General features: G+C 44.0%; 1 protein-coding gene across 1 annotated transcript in view; it reads right to left on the reverse strand.

Moving 5' to 3' along the window:
• Positions 1-10,129: 10,129 nt before the first annotated feature.
• The window catches only part of LOC132590768 (autocrine proliferation repressor protein A-like), a 32,861-nt gene continuing 22,710 nt past the window's right edge, over positions 10,130-20,280 (reverse strand). Inside the window, exons 8-13 of the mRNA XM_060263689.1 lie at positions 19,374-19,494; positions 15,526-15,661; positions 13,697-13,782; positions 13,512-13,596; positions 11,480-11,545; positions 10,130-10,237 (exon numbers count right to left, since the gene is read on the reverse strand). Coding sequence (XP_060119672.1) covers positions 10,130-10,237; positions 11,480-11,545; positions 13,512-13,596; positions 13,697-13,782; positions 15,526-15,661; positions 19,374-19,494 — 602 coding nt within the window. The remainder of the gene's footprint in view (positions 10,238-11,479; positions 11,546-13,511; positions 13,597-13,696; positions 13,783-15,525; positions 15,662-19,373; positions 19,495-20,280) is intronic.

The following is a 20,280-nucleotide window of genomic DNA, read 5'->3' on the forward strand; positions in this document are numbered from 1 at the left end:
ATGCCTTCCTTCCATAGGAAATAATGAAGGATAGGGGCACCTTCTTTTGGGGCTCATAGAATTGGACCCCCTGGTCCAATCCTTTTGAAACTTGGAAGGTATTTTGGGGGGAGGTACTAGATGCTATACTGAAAATTTGGCACCTCTACCTCAAAAAACAGCCCCCCTAGAGCCCCCAATACCCATGTATCAATTCCCCATCATTCCCTATGGGAATCGTTCATGGAGGTGCATAATGGCTGTGGGGGAGGGGCTTCCCCCGCCAGCCAGCTGGCTGGGGGAGGGAGGAAGTCTGTAAAACCGGGGGATCCCCCTCTGGGACCTGGGGATTGGGAAGCCTACTTTAAATGGTAGTACCATAGAGCTTTCATGTTTTTATGTCGTATGTTTCCAGTTTGTCCTTGTGGATGTTTTTGTAAAAAAAATATTTCTTTCTAATGTAAATCTGTGTGTCTCTAAATCAGGACTAGGGCCGCAACCGTAAAGGGTGTTAAAAGGAATTGATGTAAGAGTGGTTCATATTTCAATCTGCATTTAATTTGGTGTTTTCTATGTTATTATAATTATAATAAAGCATGTTTGTCTCATCTCCACTTACATTCATTTGCTTCAAACAGATACTATATACATTCAGCATATGATCTCCACGAATCTGGGAACCACCCCTACAGTCTGGAGCATACATTCAGACAGGGCTTTTATTTTTTTTGTAGCAGGAACTCGGTTGCATATTAGGCCACACCCCTTGATGCAGCCAATCCTCCAAGAGCTTACAGGGCTCTTCTTTCAGGGCCTACTGTAAGCTCTTAGAGGATTGGCTGCATCAGGGGTATGTGGCCTAATATGCAAAGGAGCTCCTGCTCCTGCTAAAAAAAAAAAAAAAAGCCCTGCATTCAGATCAGGTGAATTGAGCCTATGCATGAATATATAAGCCCCCTTGTAAATGCCCATGTGAATGGGCAGGGAAAGTCCACTGGATTTTGGGCAGAACCACCATGATAGGTCCTGCTGCCTGCCGGCCTGCCTATCTCCATACACGCTATGTTGCATGTTTAGGACTTGTGTCACTCCCCACTATTTAAATAAGGAAGCAGAACACAAGCAGCATAACCTCCGATCCTACATGATATGCCCAAAAGGGGAAATGTCACCCTACAAAGTCTTCTAGCCAGTTTGGTGTAGTGGTTAAATGTGCAGACTCTTATCTGGGAGAACCGGGTTTGATTCCCCACTCCTCCACTTGCAGCTGTTGGGTTAGCCATAGCTATTGCAGGAGTTGTCCTTGAAAGGGCAGCTGCTGTGAGAGTCTTCTCAGCCCCACCCACCTCACAGGGTGTCAGTTGTGGGGGGAGAAGATATAGGAGATTGTAAGCCACTCTGAGTCTCTGATTCAGAGAGAAGGGTAGAGTATAAATCTGCAGTCTTCTTCTAGGCTGCTTATCATCATCATCATCATCATTTATTGATGCTCACAGACCAATTGATCATAAGCATGTAAAAGATACAAAATCAATCCAAAATACATTTAAATCATAAAATTCCCTATCTATAAAACATTAACACTAAACATGAATTTTAAGTATTCCTAATTATTAATTCTTTTCTCAGTTTGATTGTTTTGCTAATATAACATGCTTATTTTGTGTTACAAAATTTCTTAACATTTTCCTCGAAGCTCTTAAAACCAAGGAAACCCAAAAGAAATTTTACTACTCGATTGTAATGGCTGGATCAAAACCACTGAGCAAAAATTGATGCTTGCTTACTATAGGTAGGTCAATACCAGAAATTAATGGCTTAGTGAACTGTGTTCTTAAATGTGTGTACCTTTGGCAGAAGTAAAATATATGCTTTACAGTTTCGATAGAGCTGGATTCGCAGCCACATAAACGGTCAGAGTAGGGTTTTCTACCGTATCGTCCAGTTAGAACAGCTGTAGGCAAGGCATTAAACCTAGCTAAAAAGAAAGCTCTTTTGTAAGCTGGGATAGTCAGAAAGTCTATATATGGACAGTGGAATTTAAGACATCTAAAACAAAAAAAAAAGCAGGAGGGCACATTCGGTGAGCACGGGCAGCAGTGCTATTCAAATCTCACTGAAATAACCTTTTTTTTTTTTTTTCATCAGGGAGCGTGCTGCAGAAAGGGACATAGTCAACAATAAGGTGTTACCTAAACCTAAGTTTAGGAGTTGGGCATCTGCATGTTTGAACCAGTGATTAACATATGAGTCCCTTGGTAATGCACTTAATAGACTATCGGGGGGGGAGGGGGGAGATGCTTTAAGCGATAACCAAAAATTGCAGCCCGTGCTTTAGCCTTCAAGGATCAAATCCCTAGCTCAGCTCTAATGGCAATCCCTGCAACACAATAAGGAACAGCTAAAAGCTTTCTAAGAAAACTATGCAAAACGGTATCAAGATGATATCAAGACTTTCACCGACTAAGTCATCCCACAAGGGAACACCATAGGAAAGCTGGGTAACTACTTTAGCTTCAAAAAGCTTAAGAGTTGAGGGGATATGTTGCCCACCTCTAGAGAAAAAAAGCAAGATTCCATTGGTTGTTCTTTGGGCTTTCTCATTCATAAGGGCTATATGATTTTTCCACGTCAGATTAGATTGGAATTTCAAACTTTAGTAGTTATAGCTAGTTAACTGTTGCAATTTCTTCCCATTGCCAAACATGCATGGTGGGTCAGGATTTTTTTTGTAAAAACGACGATCTTAGATTTATCGTAATTAATAGTTAGACCTTTGTTTCTGCAATAGTTCCCAGATGCTGTCAGTAGACGTCATAATTCCACTGGAGACAGGGCTATCAGTAAAGTGTCATCAGCATACGCAAGTGTAGAGATGAGAAGATTTGTCAACATAGCTGCATGCAAGTTAGAGAGCCTATGTTTTCCTGGGAGATCATTTATAAGAAGATTAAACAGGGAGGGTGCCAAGACACAACCCTGCCTGACCTTCCTATGTATTGATTGTTAACTCGGACTCGCGCTTCAGATGACTCATATAGTGATTGAATCAACCAGAGTAAGAGAGTGTCTATACCGTAGTTAACAGTACCAAATGCCGTCTTTAAGTCCATAAAGGATACGTAAGTTGAAGCACTGGGAAAAGCAGTGCATTTTTTAATAAGACGAGACAAGACAAAACAGTGGTCCAGGGTAGAATAACCTGACCGGAAGCCTGCTTGCTCAGGGACCAATATAGAATTGTCTGTCATCCAGCTGGTCAACTTGTCTAACAAATAGGATGCATGCAGCATCCCCACTGCTGAGAGAAGACTAATTGGATGATAGTTACTCAGATTTAGTCAATCCCCTTTTTTGTAGATCAGAACTATAAGGGCCTGCTTCCAACCTCCTGGAATTTTGCCTGACTCATTTACTAACGTAAAAACTTCTGCTAATATGGGGGCCCACTATCTGCAAGCTCAGGAAAGCTGGGCTCGTGACAAAATACTAGCTTTAGAGAATTTCCAATGAATTAATAACCTTAAATTTTGTGGCTTTCCTGAGCAGGCTGAAGGTACCTCTGACTTGATTTCATTTGTTTCTGCTTGGATTGCCTCTCCACTGCACTTAGAAAATGGCGTAGCCCCCCCTAATTAAATGATGGCACCTGGTTTTTTGGCCACTGTGTGACACAGCGTGTTGGACTGGATGGACCACTGGCCTGATCCAACATGGCTTTTCTTATGTTCTTATGAGCATTTCGCCTGAGTCCTTTATACACTGCATCGTCTCAGTCCTCTCCCAGACCCAGAGACATCACAGTGGAATTTGTTGATTCCAGAACCAAACAACACTTGCTTCAGGAAGCCTTCAGGAAGCCTGCTATTCTAGAAAGAAAAGATCCTAGACTTCCCAGATCTTTTGGCTGAATCACTGGAGAAGCATCGTGAAAGCCTATCACCACCAAACTGCAACAAGCCAACGTAAAGTATCACTGGAACCATGTAAGCAACATTCTTGTCTCCTATCAAGGCAAAACTTACTCAGCTGGTGACCTTGATAGCCGTCATCTTCTTCTGCGGTCTTTAAAGCTGGAACCACCCCCAGAAGCACCCAAGCCTACAATACGTTCATAGAAGACTAACAAGGTTCAGAACATGTGTGTTAGATGTTCAGGTTCTCCCCACTCAAGCAGAACCTGGAAACCTAACAGACATGTTCTGAACCTACTTTGTCTTCTATGAATGTATTGTAAAGATGGGGTTTCAGTGATAAATAAGCCTCCAAACTGAAGAAAGATGGATGAAACGTCTTGATATTTAGAACAGACATGTTTGGGAGGGCTTCCTTTAGTTCTATGAACTAAATACTGGAATATTGTTACTCCTTTGTGATGGGAAAGACTGTTTTTGAACTGTCTTCTGTAAATCCCCAGGTGGGGGAAGAGGATTCCCTGGTTTGGAGGCCCTCCTCCCACTTCAGGTTCATCAGAAAATAAGGGGGGGGGATATCTGCTGGGCACTCCATTGTGCCCTATGGAGACTGATTCCCAAAGGGTATAATGGAGAATTGATCCGTGAGTCTCTGGGGCGCTGTTTTTTTGAAGTAGAAGCACCAATTTTCCAGCATAGTATCAAGTGCCTCTCCTTAAAACATCCCCCAAGTTTCAAAAAGATTGGACCAGGAGGTCCAATTCCTTGAGCCGCAAAAGAAGGTGCCCCTATTCTTTATTATTTCCAAATGGAGAGAAGGCATTCAAAAGGCGTGCGGTCCCTTTAATGTGATGGCCAGAACTCCCTTTGGAGTTCAGTCATGCTTGTCACACCCTTGCTTCTGGCTCCATCCCCAAAGTCCCCAGATATTTCTTGAGTTGGACTTGACAACCCTAATGAAACTCCTGTGTGGGCCAGATGGAACAGAGACAGCAGCCACTGAAAGGATGGTCTAAGCCTGCTAGGGCTGGCAGGACTTGATGACCCTGCCTAGCAGTGACACAGTAGGTGGAAACAGGCCAGCATACCTTATTGCTGCTACTTAGAAGTTGTCATACTGATTCTCCCCCCCATCCCCAGAATATTGATTCTTGAAAAAGTTAAGGAGGCCCCCCCTCACTCTCATCACCTCCCCACTAGATGGAAGGAGGTGGACTCAGGGCAGAAGCTGCATCTGCCACTATTCTAATGCTGAAGAGGTTGTAGTAGGGTTGTCAAATCCCTCTGCTGCTATGCTGTGGAACTTGTTTCTTGTGCACAGTGTGATGACGCCGCCTGGAAGTGATGTCATCAAGCCCAGGACATCACACCAGGAATGTTCTAGGACTCACAATAAAAATCTGTGGTATAGAGTTTTACAGGGATTCCTAGAGTGTCACACTGGCAATGCTCTAGGATTTGTGGTAAAACTATGGTACCATAGAGTTTCCCACCCACAAGTCCTAGAGTGTCCCTGTCCCGATGTCTTCAGTGTGACGTCACTTCTTGGTGACATCATCGTGCTGGGGATGGCTGGATCCCTTGGTTGTAGGTTATGTTTATTTGCTGCCCAGTGTCTCTACATATATGTATGGACTGGTAATTTCCATTTAATGGCATCTGAAGAAGTCTACATTCACACAAAAGCTTATACATCCAATAAAACATCGTTGTTCTTAAAGGTGCTACCGGACTCAAACTTTTTTCACATGTTACATGTCTTACTGTCCTTGGGTGCCAGGACAAACCATTTCTTTTTCACTGAGAAGTTCTATCTTTTCCAGTAGTTTTTCCAGTCTGCTACTAGCTTAAGGACTGTTTTATGGATATCCTTTAAGGCTGTAGCATGTTTTAAAAGCTGTTGCAGTGTCCCAACCTTGTGTTTCTGGCTTGTTTATTTCCCAGTTGGTAATTCTTATATATTTCTGTTGATTTGTCTTATATATTTCTGTTGATTTGTCTTTTATATTTTTGTCGTTTTTTTCTTTTGACAACCATTGAAGTCATCTCTGGAGAGGCACTATATCAGTTCTCTAAAGGCATAAAAAGTGGAACTCGGAGATTATCCTTGATATTCAGTTTTTCCAGTCTGCTACTAGCTTAAGGACTGTTTTACAAATATCCTTTTAGGCTGTAGCATGTTTTAAAAGCTGTTGCGGTGCCCCAACCTTGTGTTTCTGGCTTGTTTATTTCCCTGTTGGTAATTGCTATATATTTCTGTTGATTTGTTTTTTCTTTTGATAAGCATTGAAGTCATCTCTGGAGAGGCACTATATCAGTCCTCTAAAGGAATAAAAAGTGGAACTCGGATATTATCCTTGATATTCAGACCCCAGTCGAGAAAAAAGTCATTTCCCATTCTTCATAAGAGTGGAGACAAGACTCAAACATCTGAAAAGGTGCCCCTTTTGTGATGTCATGTGACTGACATATGCTGTGAAAGTTGACTTCCACCATTGTATTCCCTGCAGGCTGCCATTGTATTCTTGTGGCCATTATGTGTTACCTCAAAGACAGCGGAAGACATGCAATGGTCCACTTAGATACACTTAGATACATACAGTGGCCCAGAGTGTTTCAAGTTTTTTTCCTGTTTCTTTCAGGAAGGGCTTTTTTTTGCAGCAGGAACTCCTTTGCATATTAGGCCACATACCCCTGATGGAGCCAATCCTCCTGCAGTTTACAGTAGGCCCTGTACTTAGAGCCCTGTAAGCTCTTGGAGGATTGGCTATATCAGGGGTGTGTGGCCTAATATGCAAAGCAGTTCCTGCTACAAAAAAAGCCCTGAGATTCTTATCCGAAATACTAGTGATGACATTACAATGAGATCTATGACTGATCGCCCTGGTGGATGACCTTCAGCGGCATCTGGATCAAGGCGGCTCGGCGGTGCTGATGCTGTTAGACCTATCGGCAGCGTTCGATACGGTCGACCATTGGCTTCTGGCTTGCCGCCTTGCCGACGCGGGGATTCAGGGGCTGGCCTTGTAATGGCTTTCCTCTTTCCTTGACGGTCGGGGACAAAGGGTGGTGATTGGGGACGAACTGTCCCAGAGACACACGCTTGATTGCGGAGTGCCTCAAGGGGCGGTACTTTCCCCGATGTTATTTAACATCTATATGCGCCCCCTTGCCCAGATTGCCTGAAGGTATGGGCTGGGATGTCATCAGTATGCTGATGACACCCAGCTCTATCTACTTATGGACGGCCGGCCTGCCTGCGCACCAGAAAATCTGGACCGGGCGTTACAGGCAGTGGCTAGGTGGCTTAGGCTGAGTGGGCTGAAGCTGAACCCGGCGAAGACAGAGGTCCTTTGCTTGGGTCGTTGTGGCCCGGGAAGGGAAATCCCCCTGCCAGTTTTTGACGGCGCGCCGTTGATAGCGGCGCGCAGGGTCAAAAGTTTGGGGGTACTATTGGAGCCTTCATTGACAATGGAGGCTCAGATAGCAGCCACTGCCAAATCCGCATTCTTTCATCTTAGGCGGGTGAGGCAACTGGCCCCTTTCCTGGAACGCGACGACCTAGCAACAGTGATTTATGCCATGGTCACCTCGAGGTTGGACTACTGTAATGCCCTCTACATGGGGCTACCCTTGTGCCGGACCCGGAAATTGCAGTTAGTGCAGAATGCCGCTGTCCGGCTGCTATTAGGGCTCCCAAGATGGGAGCACATTCGGTCTGGGCTTCGGGATCTGCACTGGCTGCCAATAACATTCCGAGTCCGGTACAAGGTGTTGGTCATTACCTTTAAAGCCCTATATGGCCTAGGACCTGACTACCTTAGGGACCGTCTCTCCCCACACGTTCCCCAGAGAGTACTACGATCGGGTTCACAAAACCTGTTAGTAATCACTGGGCCAAAGGAGGCCCGTCTGAAATCCACCAGGGATCGGGCCTTCTCGGTAACGGCGCCTTACTGGTGGAACCAGCTGCCGGAAGAGGTGAGGGCCCTGTGGGACCTAGGGCAGTTTCACAGGGCCTGTAAGACAGCCCTCTTCCTCTTTCACAGGGCCTGTAAGGCAGGCCTACAACGACTAATTGACACTGAGAATAATTTTTGGATGGAACTAAAATGCATTTAATAGACCGCTGGTTTTTATCTTTTTATGTCTTATTAATTATGGTTTTAACCTTATTATGTAAATGTTTTTAAGCTGAATTTTTGTGAGTTATAATGTTGTAAGCCGCCCTGAGCCACTTCGGTGGGAAGGGCGGGATATAAATCTAAATATAAATAAATAAATAAATCTCAATCCTATCTAGGCACTGCACTTAAACTATAAAGCACATTTCGAATGTGCTTCAAATATTTCTTACAATGCCTGAGGTGGTAAACCAGGGCTTTTTGGGGGGTTTTTTTTAGCAGAAACATGCAGGAACTCATTTCCAGCTGGCTTGGTGTCAGGGGTGTGGCCTAATATGCAAATGATTCCTGTGGTAAACTAAGCCTCAGTCTATCTGGAATAGTACTTTTTTAAATGGCTGAGGTTCTCACAATAATAGATCTTAATGCCTGTGATCAAATAGCCCAGGGATGGCCAAACTTCCTTAACATAAGAGCCACACAGAATAAATGCTGGATGTTTGAGAGCCACAAGATGTCAGATGTTTAATAGAAGGGAGGGAGGGAGGGAGGAAGATGGGGATGGGAGGGATGGAAAGAAAGCAACTTTAACTTTAAATGCATTCTCCAAGCCACCTGCTGGCTTGGCTTGGAGAAGTGATTTGAAGGGAGAAATGCCTTCTCCAAGCTAGCTGACAGGGCAGTTGAGACTTCAAGAGCCACACAATATGTGTGAAAGAGCTACATGTGGCTACCCAGCCACAGTTTGGCCACCCCTAAAGTAGCCCATGAGGGCTGTAGGGTTGGACTGCTTGCCCCTTGAGAAAATGTGGCCTGGGTAACAAGCCCTTTACTCTTCCTCTTGAACCTGCTTCTTTCTGTACCTCCCATTTCCCATCTTTTACCATGTCCAGTGGCACCAGCTGTAATTTTGTAAATGTTATGCAAAGAAAACCTTTATTAAATATATGAATGGGAAACAGAGAAGCAGTAACAGAAGCAATTACTTGATGGGAATTTTGGTTTATTATTCATATAACATGCAGTAGAAGATAGGTCATAACTTTTTAGCAAGGAGGCACTAAGAAAAGGCGCTAAACTCAGAAAGATGCGAAGATGGCTGCCTGAGTACAGATGTGTTTGAGCTGGAATTGGAACTTTGGCCCAGTGTTGAAGGTTCGGATGGGAAAGTTTTGCTCTTCTTCTTGCTGTGTTGTGGACTTCAAGACAACTGAAGGCCAAAGAGCTCTGTGAGACTTATGAGTCGTTCACCCTACAGAATCCTTTACTTGCAAATCGCAGCTAAGTGTGGCCTAATTCACAATAGAGACGAAGTATGAGAGGAAGTTGAAAACTTATCTGCTATCCATTGTTGTAAAGTCCATTGTTTCCTAGGATTGGGACTGTTCTGCTTGCATCTTGTTTACCTCAGTAGGGTAAATGGAAGTCCTTTCTCAGTAGATTAAATGGGGTGTGGGGCTAGAATTGGGATTATTAAAATGGAATGGGAATGAGGGCCCCTACAAACCATATCAATCTACTAATAAAATGTGGTAGAGATGTCTAATCACGGATCTTCTAGCATTCTACCAAGTTCTGCCTTTACCCAAGATGGGGGTCCAAGAGGCAGGAAGGACAGGGCATTGCCTAGAAAGCTGTCTTTGGAGGTGAAAAATACAGATTCAAATTCCTGCGCAGCTATTGCACCAACTGAATTTGAGGGAAGTTTTGCCCTCTCTCTGACTCTCACAGCCTAAGTCACCTCTCAGTTAATAGAACAATGTAAATTTGTTTGATTTTTATCCCATCCACTCTCCCAAGAACTCTGCCAATATGCATAGCTGGCCTTCCAATTTTTATCCTCACAAAATAATCCCTGAAGTAGTGAAGGGGTGTGGGAGGTGACTGGCCCACAATGAGCCAGTTTGCTTTGGAACCAAGTGAGGAATTCAGTGTTATAATCACTAGAACACATTGGCTGATTTTGCTTTAGAACCAACTTGGCTGCCTTGCATCACTCGATCTAGAAAGAAAAGGTTTGTTTTCTACATCGCTTAAGCTACGGAGCTGATTACCCCCACCAATTCCTTCTTATGAAACATGAATTGCTTCATCCATGTTCCGTGGAGGCTGTCAGACCAGTGTACCGCGGCATCCATCTCCATTGCAGTCAGAGCATGGGAAAGTGTCCGGCATGATGAGCATTTCTGACGTTACAATCATCTTTGTAGCGTACACAACCTGTAGGTAAAATTGCAGATTTGTTTAGCATGTTTCATTACAAAGGCTACTACGGATGTGTGGGAATGGGGTGGTGATAGAAAGTGCCATCAAGTTGCAGCAGACTTATGACGACCTTGTAGGGGTTTCAAGGTCAGAGATGGTCAGTGGAGGTTAGTCGTTGCCTGCCTATGCATAGCAATATTGGACTTCCTTTGTGGTTGCCCATCCAAGTATTAACCAGGGCTGACCCTGCTTAGCTTTCTAGATTCCATGAGATTAGGCTAGCCTGGGCCATCCATGTCAGGGTATAGGAATGGGTTATGGGCTCATAAACCTAATTCTACCAAACCCTTTGCAAGTATGGAAACTATATGATTAACGAAGCCTTGAGCCCTCTAGGCTTGATAGGAACCTGGAAGTTAGATAGTGAAAAGTGATGGAGTAAGCCAAGAACAGAAGATAAACCCTGCTGGATCATACCACTAGTCCATACCACTTTTGAGAATGCTACCATTGAGGTCCTGGCCTTTAACTTCCTGCCTAGTAACCTATTTTTTTCTCCCAGGACTTCATGTCTACATTACCCAACATTATTGGTGGCAGCACACACTTTGATTGCTGAATCCTCCCCAGCACTGTTCATTGACCTATGTAGACAGCATGTGATTTCCACAGCCTTCGCGCCCGGCAGGCATCATGTGGTCAAAATGTCTGTCACGGACTCCACTCTCTAGATTCCTACCAATTTAATTAACTGCTACCAAAACCCACCCAACCTCAACCTCAGAGAGGATATTGGTCCATCTTCTAAGAAAGAGGTCCCTTCCAAATCCCCCCTCCTCAGATTGATGCCCTCCAAATTATACGACTGAGGACCTGTCTACCTTAGAGACTGTCTCTCCCTATATGTTCCCCAGAGGGTACTCAGATCAGGAACCCAAAAATGGGTATTGATCCCCGGGCTGAGAGGTAAGATTCAAAACAACTCGAGAAAGAGCCTTCTCAATTGCTGCCAGGGTCCTCTCTTGCTCCCAACTCAAGCAGAAGCCTCTCCCAGCAGAGCCCTGTGCCTCTAATGCCCTCACCAAAAGCTGTGCTTTACATCCTAGTTCTCTTTTGGTTCAAGCGAAACGGAAACTGATCCATGGTTACCCATGTGCAAAACTAAACAATGTTTTTCCTATGCCCTTAGCAGTTTTAGGATCATGCAAGCATGTGCACAGCCAAAGGCAGAGAAAAGGCAAACAGGGAGATACTTACCTGAATGAAGAAAGCTCTCCATCCTTTTGCTGGTATTGACATTTCTTTCCTATAATGATATCTTTCCTGCACAAAGATCACAGAGAACGGACAACATCTCTTTATTATAAGAAAGAGCAGATTCTGTGAACTTAGGCAGATCATGGCAAGAAGGGCAGGAAGGGTTGCATGAGTGCTTAGTTCTTGGGGCCCTTTCTTACACATCCAGGGAAATGCTGGTTGCCACTTTGGGGTCAGGCAACAATTTTTCCTCAGTTCTGATCATCCAGGGATCTTGTTTTGTTTTGGTTTTGCCATCTTCTGGGTGGGCATGGAACAGGGGTCACTGAGTGTGTATGTGGTTTTTTTGGGGGGGGCGGTAGTTGTGAATATCCTGCACTGTGTGGGGGATTAGACTAGATGACCTTGGAGGTCCCATCCAATGCTATGATTCCATGCGAACATTTTTCTAGGAAGCTTAAAAGTTCCATAAGATGCAACTCTAAAACATGAACATAGCAGCTTGATAGGTAGCAATCTAAAACCCAACTGTGAAGCTACTACTTTTTTGTCTGCCAAGAACGGACAAGCAAAGGCAAAGTATAGGAAAATCCTTTTTCCACCTCCTTAACTTTGTGGACTTATTTCTTTAACTAGTAATAAGGCCCTGTTGTGGGGAGAAATACAATGGGCACTAGAAATTTGCTGTGGGTGAGTGGCCTTGGTGGTGTTGGTGGAGCTGGGAAGGAAAGGGCATGATAGAGAGAGGCAAGGTAAGTCAAGAAAGCAGCTGTTGGGAAGGGGAATGGAGAAAGTGAGGAAATGTGGGGTAGGTTATCAGAGAAGGGGGTATCTCAGAAAGAAGGGATGGGGGCAAAAGAGATGGGGTAGATTGGTTTCCATCTCCACCCCACCCTGCAGCCTCTACCAAGGAAAAGTGCAGTCTTTCTCTACAGAGGGGAGCAAAGCAACTTACATCAGTCTCGTCTCTCCCTTTTGATCTGCACAGCAAGCCCCTGTGAAGCAGGTTAGCTGAAAGTCTGTGATTGGTCTGAAAATACCCAGTCAGCTTCCACAGCAAGAAGGTGTGTCTGAAAGACCTTGCTCTGAAGTGCCAACTGCTATGACACATGCACGCACACACAAATACATATACACACTCAAAAAGCAGCCAAAATAACAGCACACACACACTTTTGTGATCTCACTGGGACAAATTACTTACGGGAGCTGATATAGTGCCTCTCCAGAGAGCTCTTCAATGTTGGTCAAAAGTATTTCAAACAACTTCTTCAGACTAACAGGAAAAGAAAAGCAGAGTAGCTTTGGGGGGGGGGGAGGCGGGGATGTACTCTGCTGTGTCTCTTCCTTTTGCATATTCACCAGGAAGATCCAGGTGGCTCTATCTACTGTTTGGTTTCTCAAATGGGGGTGGGTGGAGCCCTCAGTGAATTGAGGGAGGGCTTTCTGTGACTGTTTCCATCCTCCTCCCTCAGCCAATGGAGGGAAGGCTTTCTTTCTCTCCTCTGTGAAACGATGCCTCAATACTCAGCCTATGGAATGTGACAGACCTTGAGTGGCAATTGATGGACCAAAGGTTGATTGAGTGCACACCACAGCTGAATAGGGAGCTGGAAAGTGCCACAAATATAGGGCTTGTAAATATATAAGATATGCCATGGAAAGGTGAAAAATAGTTTTGTGGGGCTTTCTGCCTGCCTTTCCTTGAGCCTGTCAAAGAGTGATGAGAGTGGCCATGCTGCAGTGTAGATTTAGAGATTATTTGGGGATTGCAAATAAGAAAAAGCAAGCTTATTCTCCCCAATCTTCCCAGTTCAGCAGCCCAAGTCACACAGCTATTAGCACACATAAATGACACCATCCCAAGGATGAAATTCCCAGGGATGGAAAGAGCTCCAGGTAAGGGGAGAAAAGTGAAAGACCTCGACCACCTGTTGTTTCCACTTATATTTGGTGGGTTCCAAGCTGTCATCTCAGCTGTCTCCACTGACACTCCCTGGTCCCAAATCAATAAGCCAGGTCAGATACTCACTGTTTCCCACAATTCAGTCTTGATCCATTTTACAGGGTTGTTTTTAGAAGAGTTGCCAGCTGCTATCTTCATCCTGAAGTCTCGCCTAGGAATGATAAAGGAAGAATAAGTTGTGTGTTATCTGCTGAGACAAATATTTGTCAGATATTAAATACCACAATTTAATGTGGCTGGAAGAACCCTACCTGGTACCCCCAACTGTGTCAGCATGATAAGAATAGACTCTGTAGACATTGTAGGTACGTAGAATGATAGTCCCACTGGTGTTTGTCTAGAAAGAGAGGAGGACACCAGTAAGGAGAAATCAAAGATCTGTCCACATTTTAGAAGCTGAGCCTTTCTAGAAGGCTGGGCATGCCAGGATGGCTTGGTGATCTGGGTACTAGACTAGAACCTGGAAGGCCAGGTTAAAATATTCACTCAGCCATGAAGCTTACAGTTTGACCTTGGGCCCATCACCTTCTCTAACCCAGCTCACAGAGTGGTCTGTGTGTGTCTACGTGCGGGGAACACTATCACTGTATACTTGAGCTCCTTCAAGCAAAAGCAGGACAAAAATGCAATACATGGTCCACAAGCTACAGGAAATTCCCAAAACAGGCATGGGCGGTCATTGCAGAGGGTTTTGCATGGGTAACCTCAAACAGAGAGATATGGCTTGCATAGGGCCAACATAATCTCTTGTAAACTATGGGAAGCACTTTAAACAAAAACCAGACTACCCCAGACAAACACTATGCAGAACCACGGAGAATAACAGCTTGAGCTTAGCAGATAGAGTTGCAGAGTAGCTTGCGGGGGGCAGGGGTTGGATTCTGCTGTGTCTCTTCCTTTACATACTCACCAGGAAGACCCAGGTGGTTCTATCTACTGTTTGGTTCCTGGGCTTTTACCAGAACTTCCAAGTGACAGTGACCTGTATTCTACCACTTCTGAGGCCCATCACCCGCCTAAAGAGTTTTCCTTGAGTGTAAGAACCCTAGATTGAAGAAGGCTTCCGCTGCCTAATGGAGGATTCCAGGGGTCATTTTGTAGAAAAATAGTCATTAGCATAACTCATTAGCATATGCCCCACCAGCCAAAAGATATCCAATGCAAGAAAGGAGAACCCCAGATGAGCAAGGCCTGCTTGGGCTGGATGGAGATCCAACCAGCCCAAGAAGGCCTTGCTTGCCTAGGGCACTCCTGGGCCGCTCCCCCCCACCCCAGTCAAAAGGCCAGCAAGCCACCTGCCACCGAAAATCACATAAGAATTGGAGAAAGGGTGGCGTGGGCTTCTCCAGAGGTTAATGAGGGCTGCGGGGTGTGTGGCAAAGCCCCTGGTGGCTGGCTTCCTGCCTGCTCTCCTAATCCAGAGATTGTTATACAGCTGCATGTACTATTCAATGGATAATGTAGGTGGGGAGGAAGAGGGGGAACCCTCAGAAAGGTTCAGAAGCTGTGCTTCTGTGAGCTCCTGCTGAATCTGAGGACTGGAGGATACTGATCAGTTTACTTAACCATGCATTGGAAGGATTTTTGGGAACAGCTAGTACCATCATCATTATATGCTGCTGAATGAGAAAGTTCTTGTCTAGGGAGTATGCACATTGAAAATTTTCAGATCCATTTGTGATCTAGATTTCAGGAATAGTGTGCTTTTCATCACCTTGAACTTTTGGGACCATTTTAACAATTCTTCTCCAATTCCCTCCAAGGGGCAGCAGGTGTATAGAGAGAGGAAGCTGGTCTCTCCAAACACCTGTTTGGCCATTATTTTCTGTGGAATTTCTGAGGCCAGGAGTGTAGTTTTGCTTCGGAGAAGAGAGGCCTTTGGGCAAGAAGCAAACAGGCACCAGGAAACCCAACTGCAGTCACCTTGGCACCTATTGGCATGCTCACTGATGAAAGTGATACAACTGCACCGGGCTTTTATTGTAGAAATAGTAGGGCAGCAAAAGGAATCTACAAAGCGACTATCAGATTCCTGCCTACATCTTTTTGCAAATGATTATTATGTAGGAATTTGGATCACCATTTTCATCTCCCAGGAGACGTTGGGAAGGTATTCCTTGCTGTTTTCCACCAATCTGAGGTAGAAGGGAAGGATGAAAGTTATGAAATATTTTCCTTTTGTTTCTTGAAACCCATAATCAGAGTTTGGCAAGATTCTGGAAAGGAACAGTTAAAAAAATATAGATATGAATCACTTCATTGCTTAGGTTGAAATAAAGAGATCTTCCCTCCAGATGATATGTATATTTTTGCTCTCTTCTCCCTCCTACCCCCACATTTATATCTTTATAACAGAATAAGATCTCTACCCACCTGCGGCACACATAAATCATCCAGAGGCCTCAAAATTAGCCACTGGCTTCACATTGACAGTGAGAATTTGTTGGAATATTTGCAAGTTGTCAACAGTTCAGCCATGATAGGGTTAAAACTGATATTGTGTGTAAACAGCATGTTACGTAGTTAACCTAAGACCAATTAAAATTAGAGAAAGTTTTCCTGAACTAGAGCGGGAAGTGTATTTACTATTTATTAATGCACTAATTTGCTTGACGTTTTATAGCAGAATTATCTGCCTTTGTTAAGCATCCTGAGAGCAGAGACTGTGGTCCATTCTGCATACACAGCTTACTTCTGATTTTCACTGGAGTCGAATTGGTTGGGGTTTACTTCTAATGCTGTGCCTGCATTCTGTATCTTTCTCTTTCTCTCCAATTTCTATCGAGAATCGTAGTGTATATATTCTACATACCAATGAGAAATTTTGGGTAGTGTTCTGGGCTTGGTTTCTCCTGATCGATTAGTTTCACACTGGGCATGTCTTTTGAAATAGGAGATTCTTCCAGCTGAATTTACTGTGTGGTCACTATTAGTGTCCCCCTCCCCCCTTTATCAGTGGCCCCGTGGCGCAGAGTGATAAAACTGCAGTACTGCCGTCTGAACTCTCTGCTCTTGACCTGAGTTCGATTCCAGCGGAAGCTGGATTCAGGTAGCCAGCTCAAGGTTGTCTCAGCCTTCCATTCTTCTGTGGTTGGTAAAATGAGTACCCAGCTTGTTGGGGGGAAAGTGTAATGACCGGGGAAGGCAATGGCAAACCACCCCGTAAAAAGTCTGCCGTGAAAACGTCGTGATACGACGTCACCCCAGAGTTGGAAACGACTGGTGCTTGCACAGGGGACCTTTCCTTTCCTTTTCCTTCCCCCTTTTATCAGTAGTCAAGGAGTTTGCTGGAGAAAAAAACCCCCACTGCCAGCCACCGCTTAAAAAATTTAATGAAAGTCAATGCTGAGCACTTGGCTGGAGAGGGGGGAAGTGGAGATGTCAGTGCTTTGCAGCCTGAGTTTCACCCCATGGTTATTTAGAAATGACAAAAGGGGAAGATGATGGACCAGACTTTTTTTAAAAAAAGGCTGCTGCTGCCTCCACAAAGTAGGTTCCACAGCATTAGTCTCACCTATGAAATGTTTGTGGTCAGAGTCAATTTAAAAGAAAACCTTTCCCCCCCCCCCAAATTCATAATAGCCCAGCATCTTAACCAACCAAGCTAACTTACTTTTCTAATCTCCTGTTTCAAAAGACATGCACAGTGTGAAACTGACCAATAAGAACAGACCAATTAGCCTGCCTGAGAAGGGGAGGGAGAAAGTCTGAGGAAATGTTTCTGCTTTTAAATGCTTGGAAGTGAATTAAGAAGAAGAGGGGGAAATACTATTCTGAAACACCACTCTTGGAAACTACGGAGATACAGAGAATGACAACAGAATGCTGGGGAAAGGATGTGGAAGGAATTTCAAAATCCGATGGGAGAGTGAGGTGAGCGCACAAGTGAATATGGAAGTGGTTTTTTAAAGCGACGGAGGTGGGTGGTGAGAGCCGTAGTAAACACAAAAGCAGATAGGACCTGTGTAGCTATCTTTAGCTTTTAACTGTGTAGCTGTTAAGATATAGCTTCAGTAAACTAGACTGCATTTCTTGTTTTCTCCAACATATACCCTTCCTATTTTCTAGATAAACTTTCTGTCATTTAAAGCTCATCACAATATGGCACTCCAGCCTCATTTTGGGCAGGAGCTCACAGAAACGGAGCTCCGGAACCTCTACGTTTTACTGTGCTCTTTCTTTCTTACCTCCCTTCCCCCCAAAAAACTTACTTCTGGGCTCAGCCCCTCTGTGGAAATTTTTGCTGCACTCTTAAGATTTGACAAATTTGCTAATATTTCCCCCCACAAAAAAAGGGGAAAATAACCAAAACATATAAAGAAGACAGATGGAAATCATCCTGCCACTCCTATTTCAAAGTAATTTAAGAAGTATGGTGGGAGTAAGGTTTTATTAGGATAATTGTAATTCAAGAAGCCTTTTAAGATAGATGCTGAGCTGATACAATTTAGTACACCTGCCAGTGATGTCACAGGTGTGTGGCATATGCAAATCTGTTATGCTAATGAGTTGTGTTAATGAGCTCCAGCACCTCTTTTTCTACTAAATGACTCTTTATGGCTCTCATTTATTTCCTTTGCTCTCCTTAATTAACTGAATAGAATTCCAACGCAAAACAAAAGGAACCAGACCATCCTGGCATACATGAACATCACTGCCATTTGCAATGGACGCAAAGGTTTGCTCACAAACAGGGATCATTTCATAGAAAAAGTTAATCCTGTCACTCTAATGATTAATTTGCTGCCATGAAAACATATACGCGGCTAAGGAAGAGGTTCAACAGTACTCAACAGACACCGCCCTTAAGATACCACTATTTGTCACTCCTGGGTTTTCTCTATCAGGCAGGCTGTGGGATATCTTATTGAGAGGCAGGTGGCTTGCTTGATATCTCAGGATCCACGCACATGCTTTGCCAATGCTCCTTCATCTATAATCAATAAATCAGGGGTGTGGAACTCATTTGTTATGAGGGCCGAATCTAACATAAGTGAGAGACCTTGTTGGGCTGGCCATGTTGGGTTGGGCCATGTGTGTACCTATTTAAGATTAGGTAGCAGAGATATACACTTTATAAAGGACACAGATTTTTTTTTTTAAAAAAACCTCTTAAAATATGCTTAAAACATTAGCACTCATTGGTCTTAAAGGTGCTTTCTTTCTATTTCTCCCATGGGATCCAGGGAACTGGGCAAAGCAAGCTATGGCTCTTTCCTTCCTTCCCCAGGGGACTAGGAGGGGGAGGAGCCTCAGCCAATAGAAGGAAGAGAGGCTTGGCTCAGAAGCAAGCTCTCCCTTCCCCCTTCCTCCCCAAGGGAGAAGCCTCAGCCAATGGGGAAAATAGAGATCTTGCTCTGTAGCTCCTGTGTGATTGAGCAAGCCTTACAAAGCAAGTTGTGATGCAGAAGGAAGCAAGAGAGAGGGAGAAGGAAGCAGACAACAGCCAGTTGCTCGGGGGCCTGATGGGAACCCTCTGGGAGCCTGATTTGGCCCCCAGGCTGCATGTTTGACACCCCTGCAATAAATGCTGTGGTCTGCTCTGACCTGGATCTCACCAGATCTTGGCAGCTAAGCAGGGTTAACTCTGGCAAATTCTTGGGAGACCTCCTTGGAATATCAGAGTTGGGAAGCAGGGGCAGGCTTTATTCAGGCACCCCTCTAAATATCCTCCAGGCCCCCGGCAGGGGTCTGTCACCGGAGGTCACCATGGCTTCCAGGTACACACACGCACAAATGCACATGCATATAAAAATAATGTTGTAATAATGTAAGTTTCATAGAAGCAAGTCATGTGCAGTTGCTGTTGAGCTTGGATCTGATGAGTCCTCTCTGAAAGGCCAAAAATGTAATTTCGTGGGATTTTTGCCATTTTTACAACTTCTATTATTTAGGAACAGGAAGGAAAAGTAGAACGTATAAACTTACTGAAGATATTTTGTACCTTCCAGTTGAGAAAAGTAATAACGTGAGTTGTCAGGCGGGAAGAACTCATCCCCTGAATAAATGATTATGCGCTTGGCTATGTCTGCGTATTGCTCATTGTAGGCTAAAAGGGAAAATCCAAAGGTTAATTTCATGGAAAGTGCATGAAGAGTCCCACTCCAATCTCAACTCCAGATGAGCAGAATGGAAAAAGAGCCGTTGCACAAGACCGAAGGAGGTGCTGCTTTTTGCATCACGGATAGATATAAATGTGCTAAATAAACTCATGTATATATTCTCTGTGTTGATTTATGTATATAGTCTCTTAACAGTATAAATACCACTAATAAAAAATATCATATGCTTTCATCCAAATCACTAGTACAAAAATTCATGCAAATTTTCTTACCAATATTACAAACTTCCACAGTGCACAATATCAAGCAAATTGATTCAACAGTATAAGCATGTATTAACATCCATCCGAAATGTGCTAAGAGCCTAAACAGTCTCTTTCCCAAAATATAATTGGTACCTATAGCGACGAAATGTAGAAGACAGTGCTTATAACAAGTATAATATTCCTCCCGACAGATTTATTAACTGCACAATCCTAGCAAAACCAAAAACTAATGTGCCAAAACAAACAGAGCCAAAATCAAACCAGAGAATCTTTGTAATGGGAATTGAAAGGGGGACATTTTTTCAAACTCAGTACCACACTGAGCCTGCTTCGGCAGGGAGGGTGGGATATAAATCAAATAAATAAAAAAAATAAACAATCAGTTGCAGTGAATAGAATGCTCAGCAGAACAAGTGCCACTATGGCAATACTAGCAAAAAAGGACTAATGTCAAACCAGAGAATCTCCACAGTAGAAACTAAAGATGGGGGCCATTTTTGCAAGTTT

The sequence above is a fragment of the Heteronotia binoei genome, unplaced genomic scaffold, assembly GCF_032191835.1.
Source record: "Heteronotia binoei isolate CCM8104 ecotype False Entrance Well unplaced genomic scaffold, APGP_CSIRO_Hbin_v1 ptg000674c, whole genome shotgun sequence".
Classification (NCBI taxonomy): domain Eukaryota; kingdom Metazoa; phylum Chordata; class Lepidosauria; order Squamata; family Gekkonidae; genus Heteronotia; species Heteronotia binoei.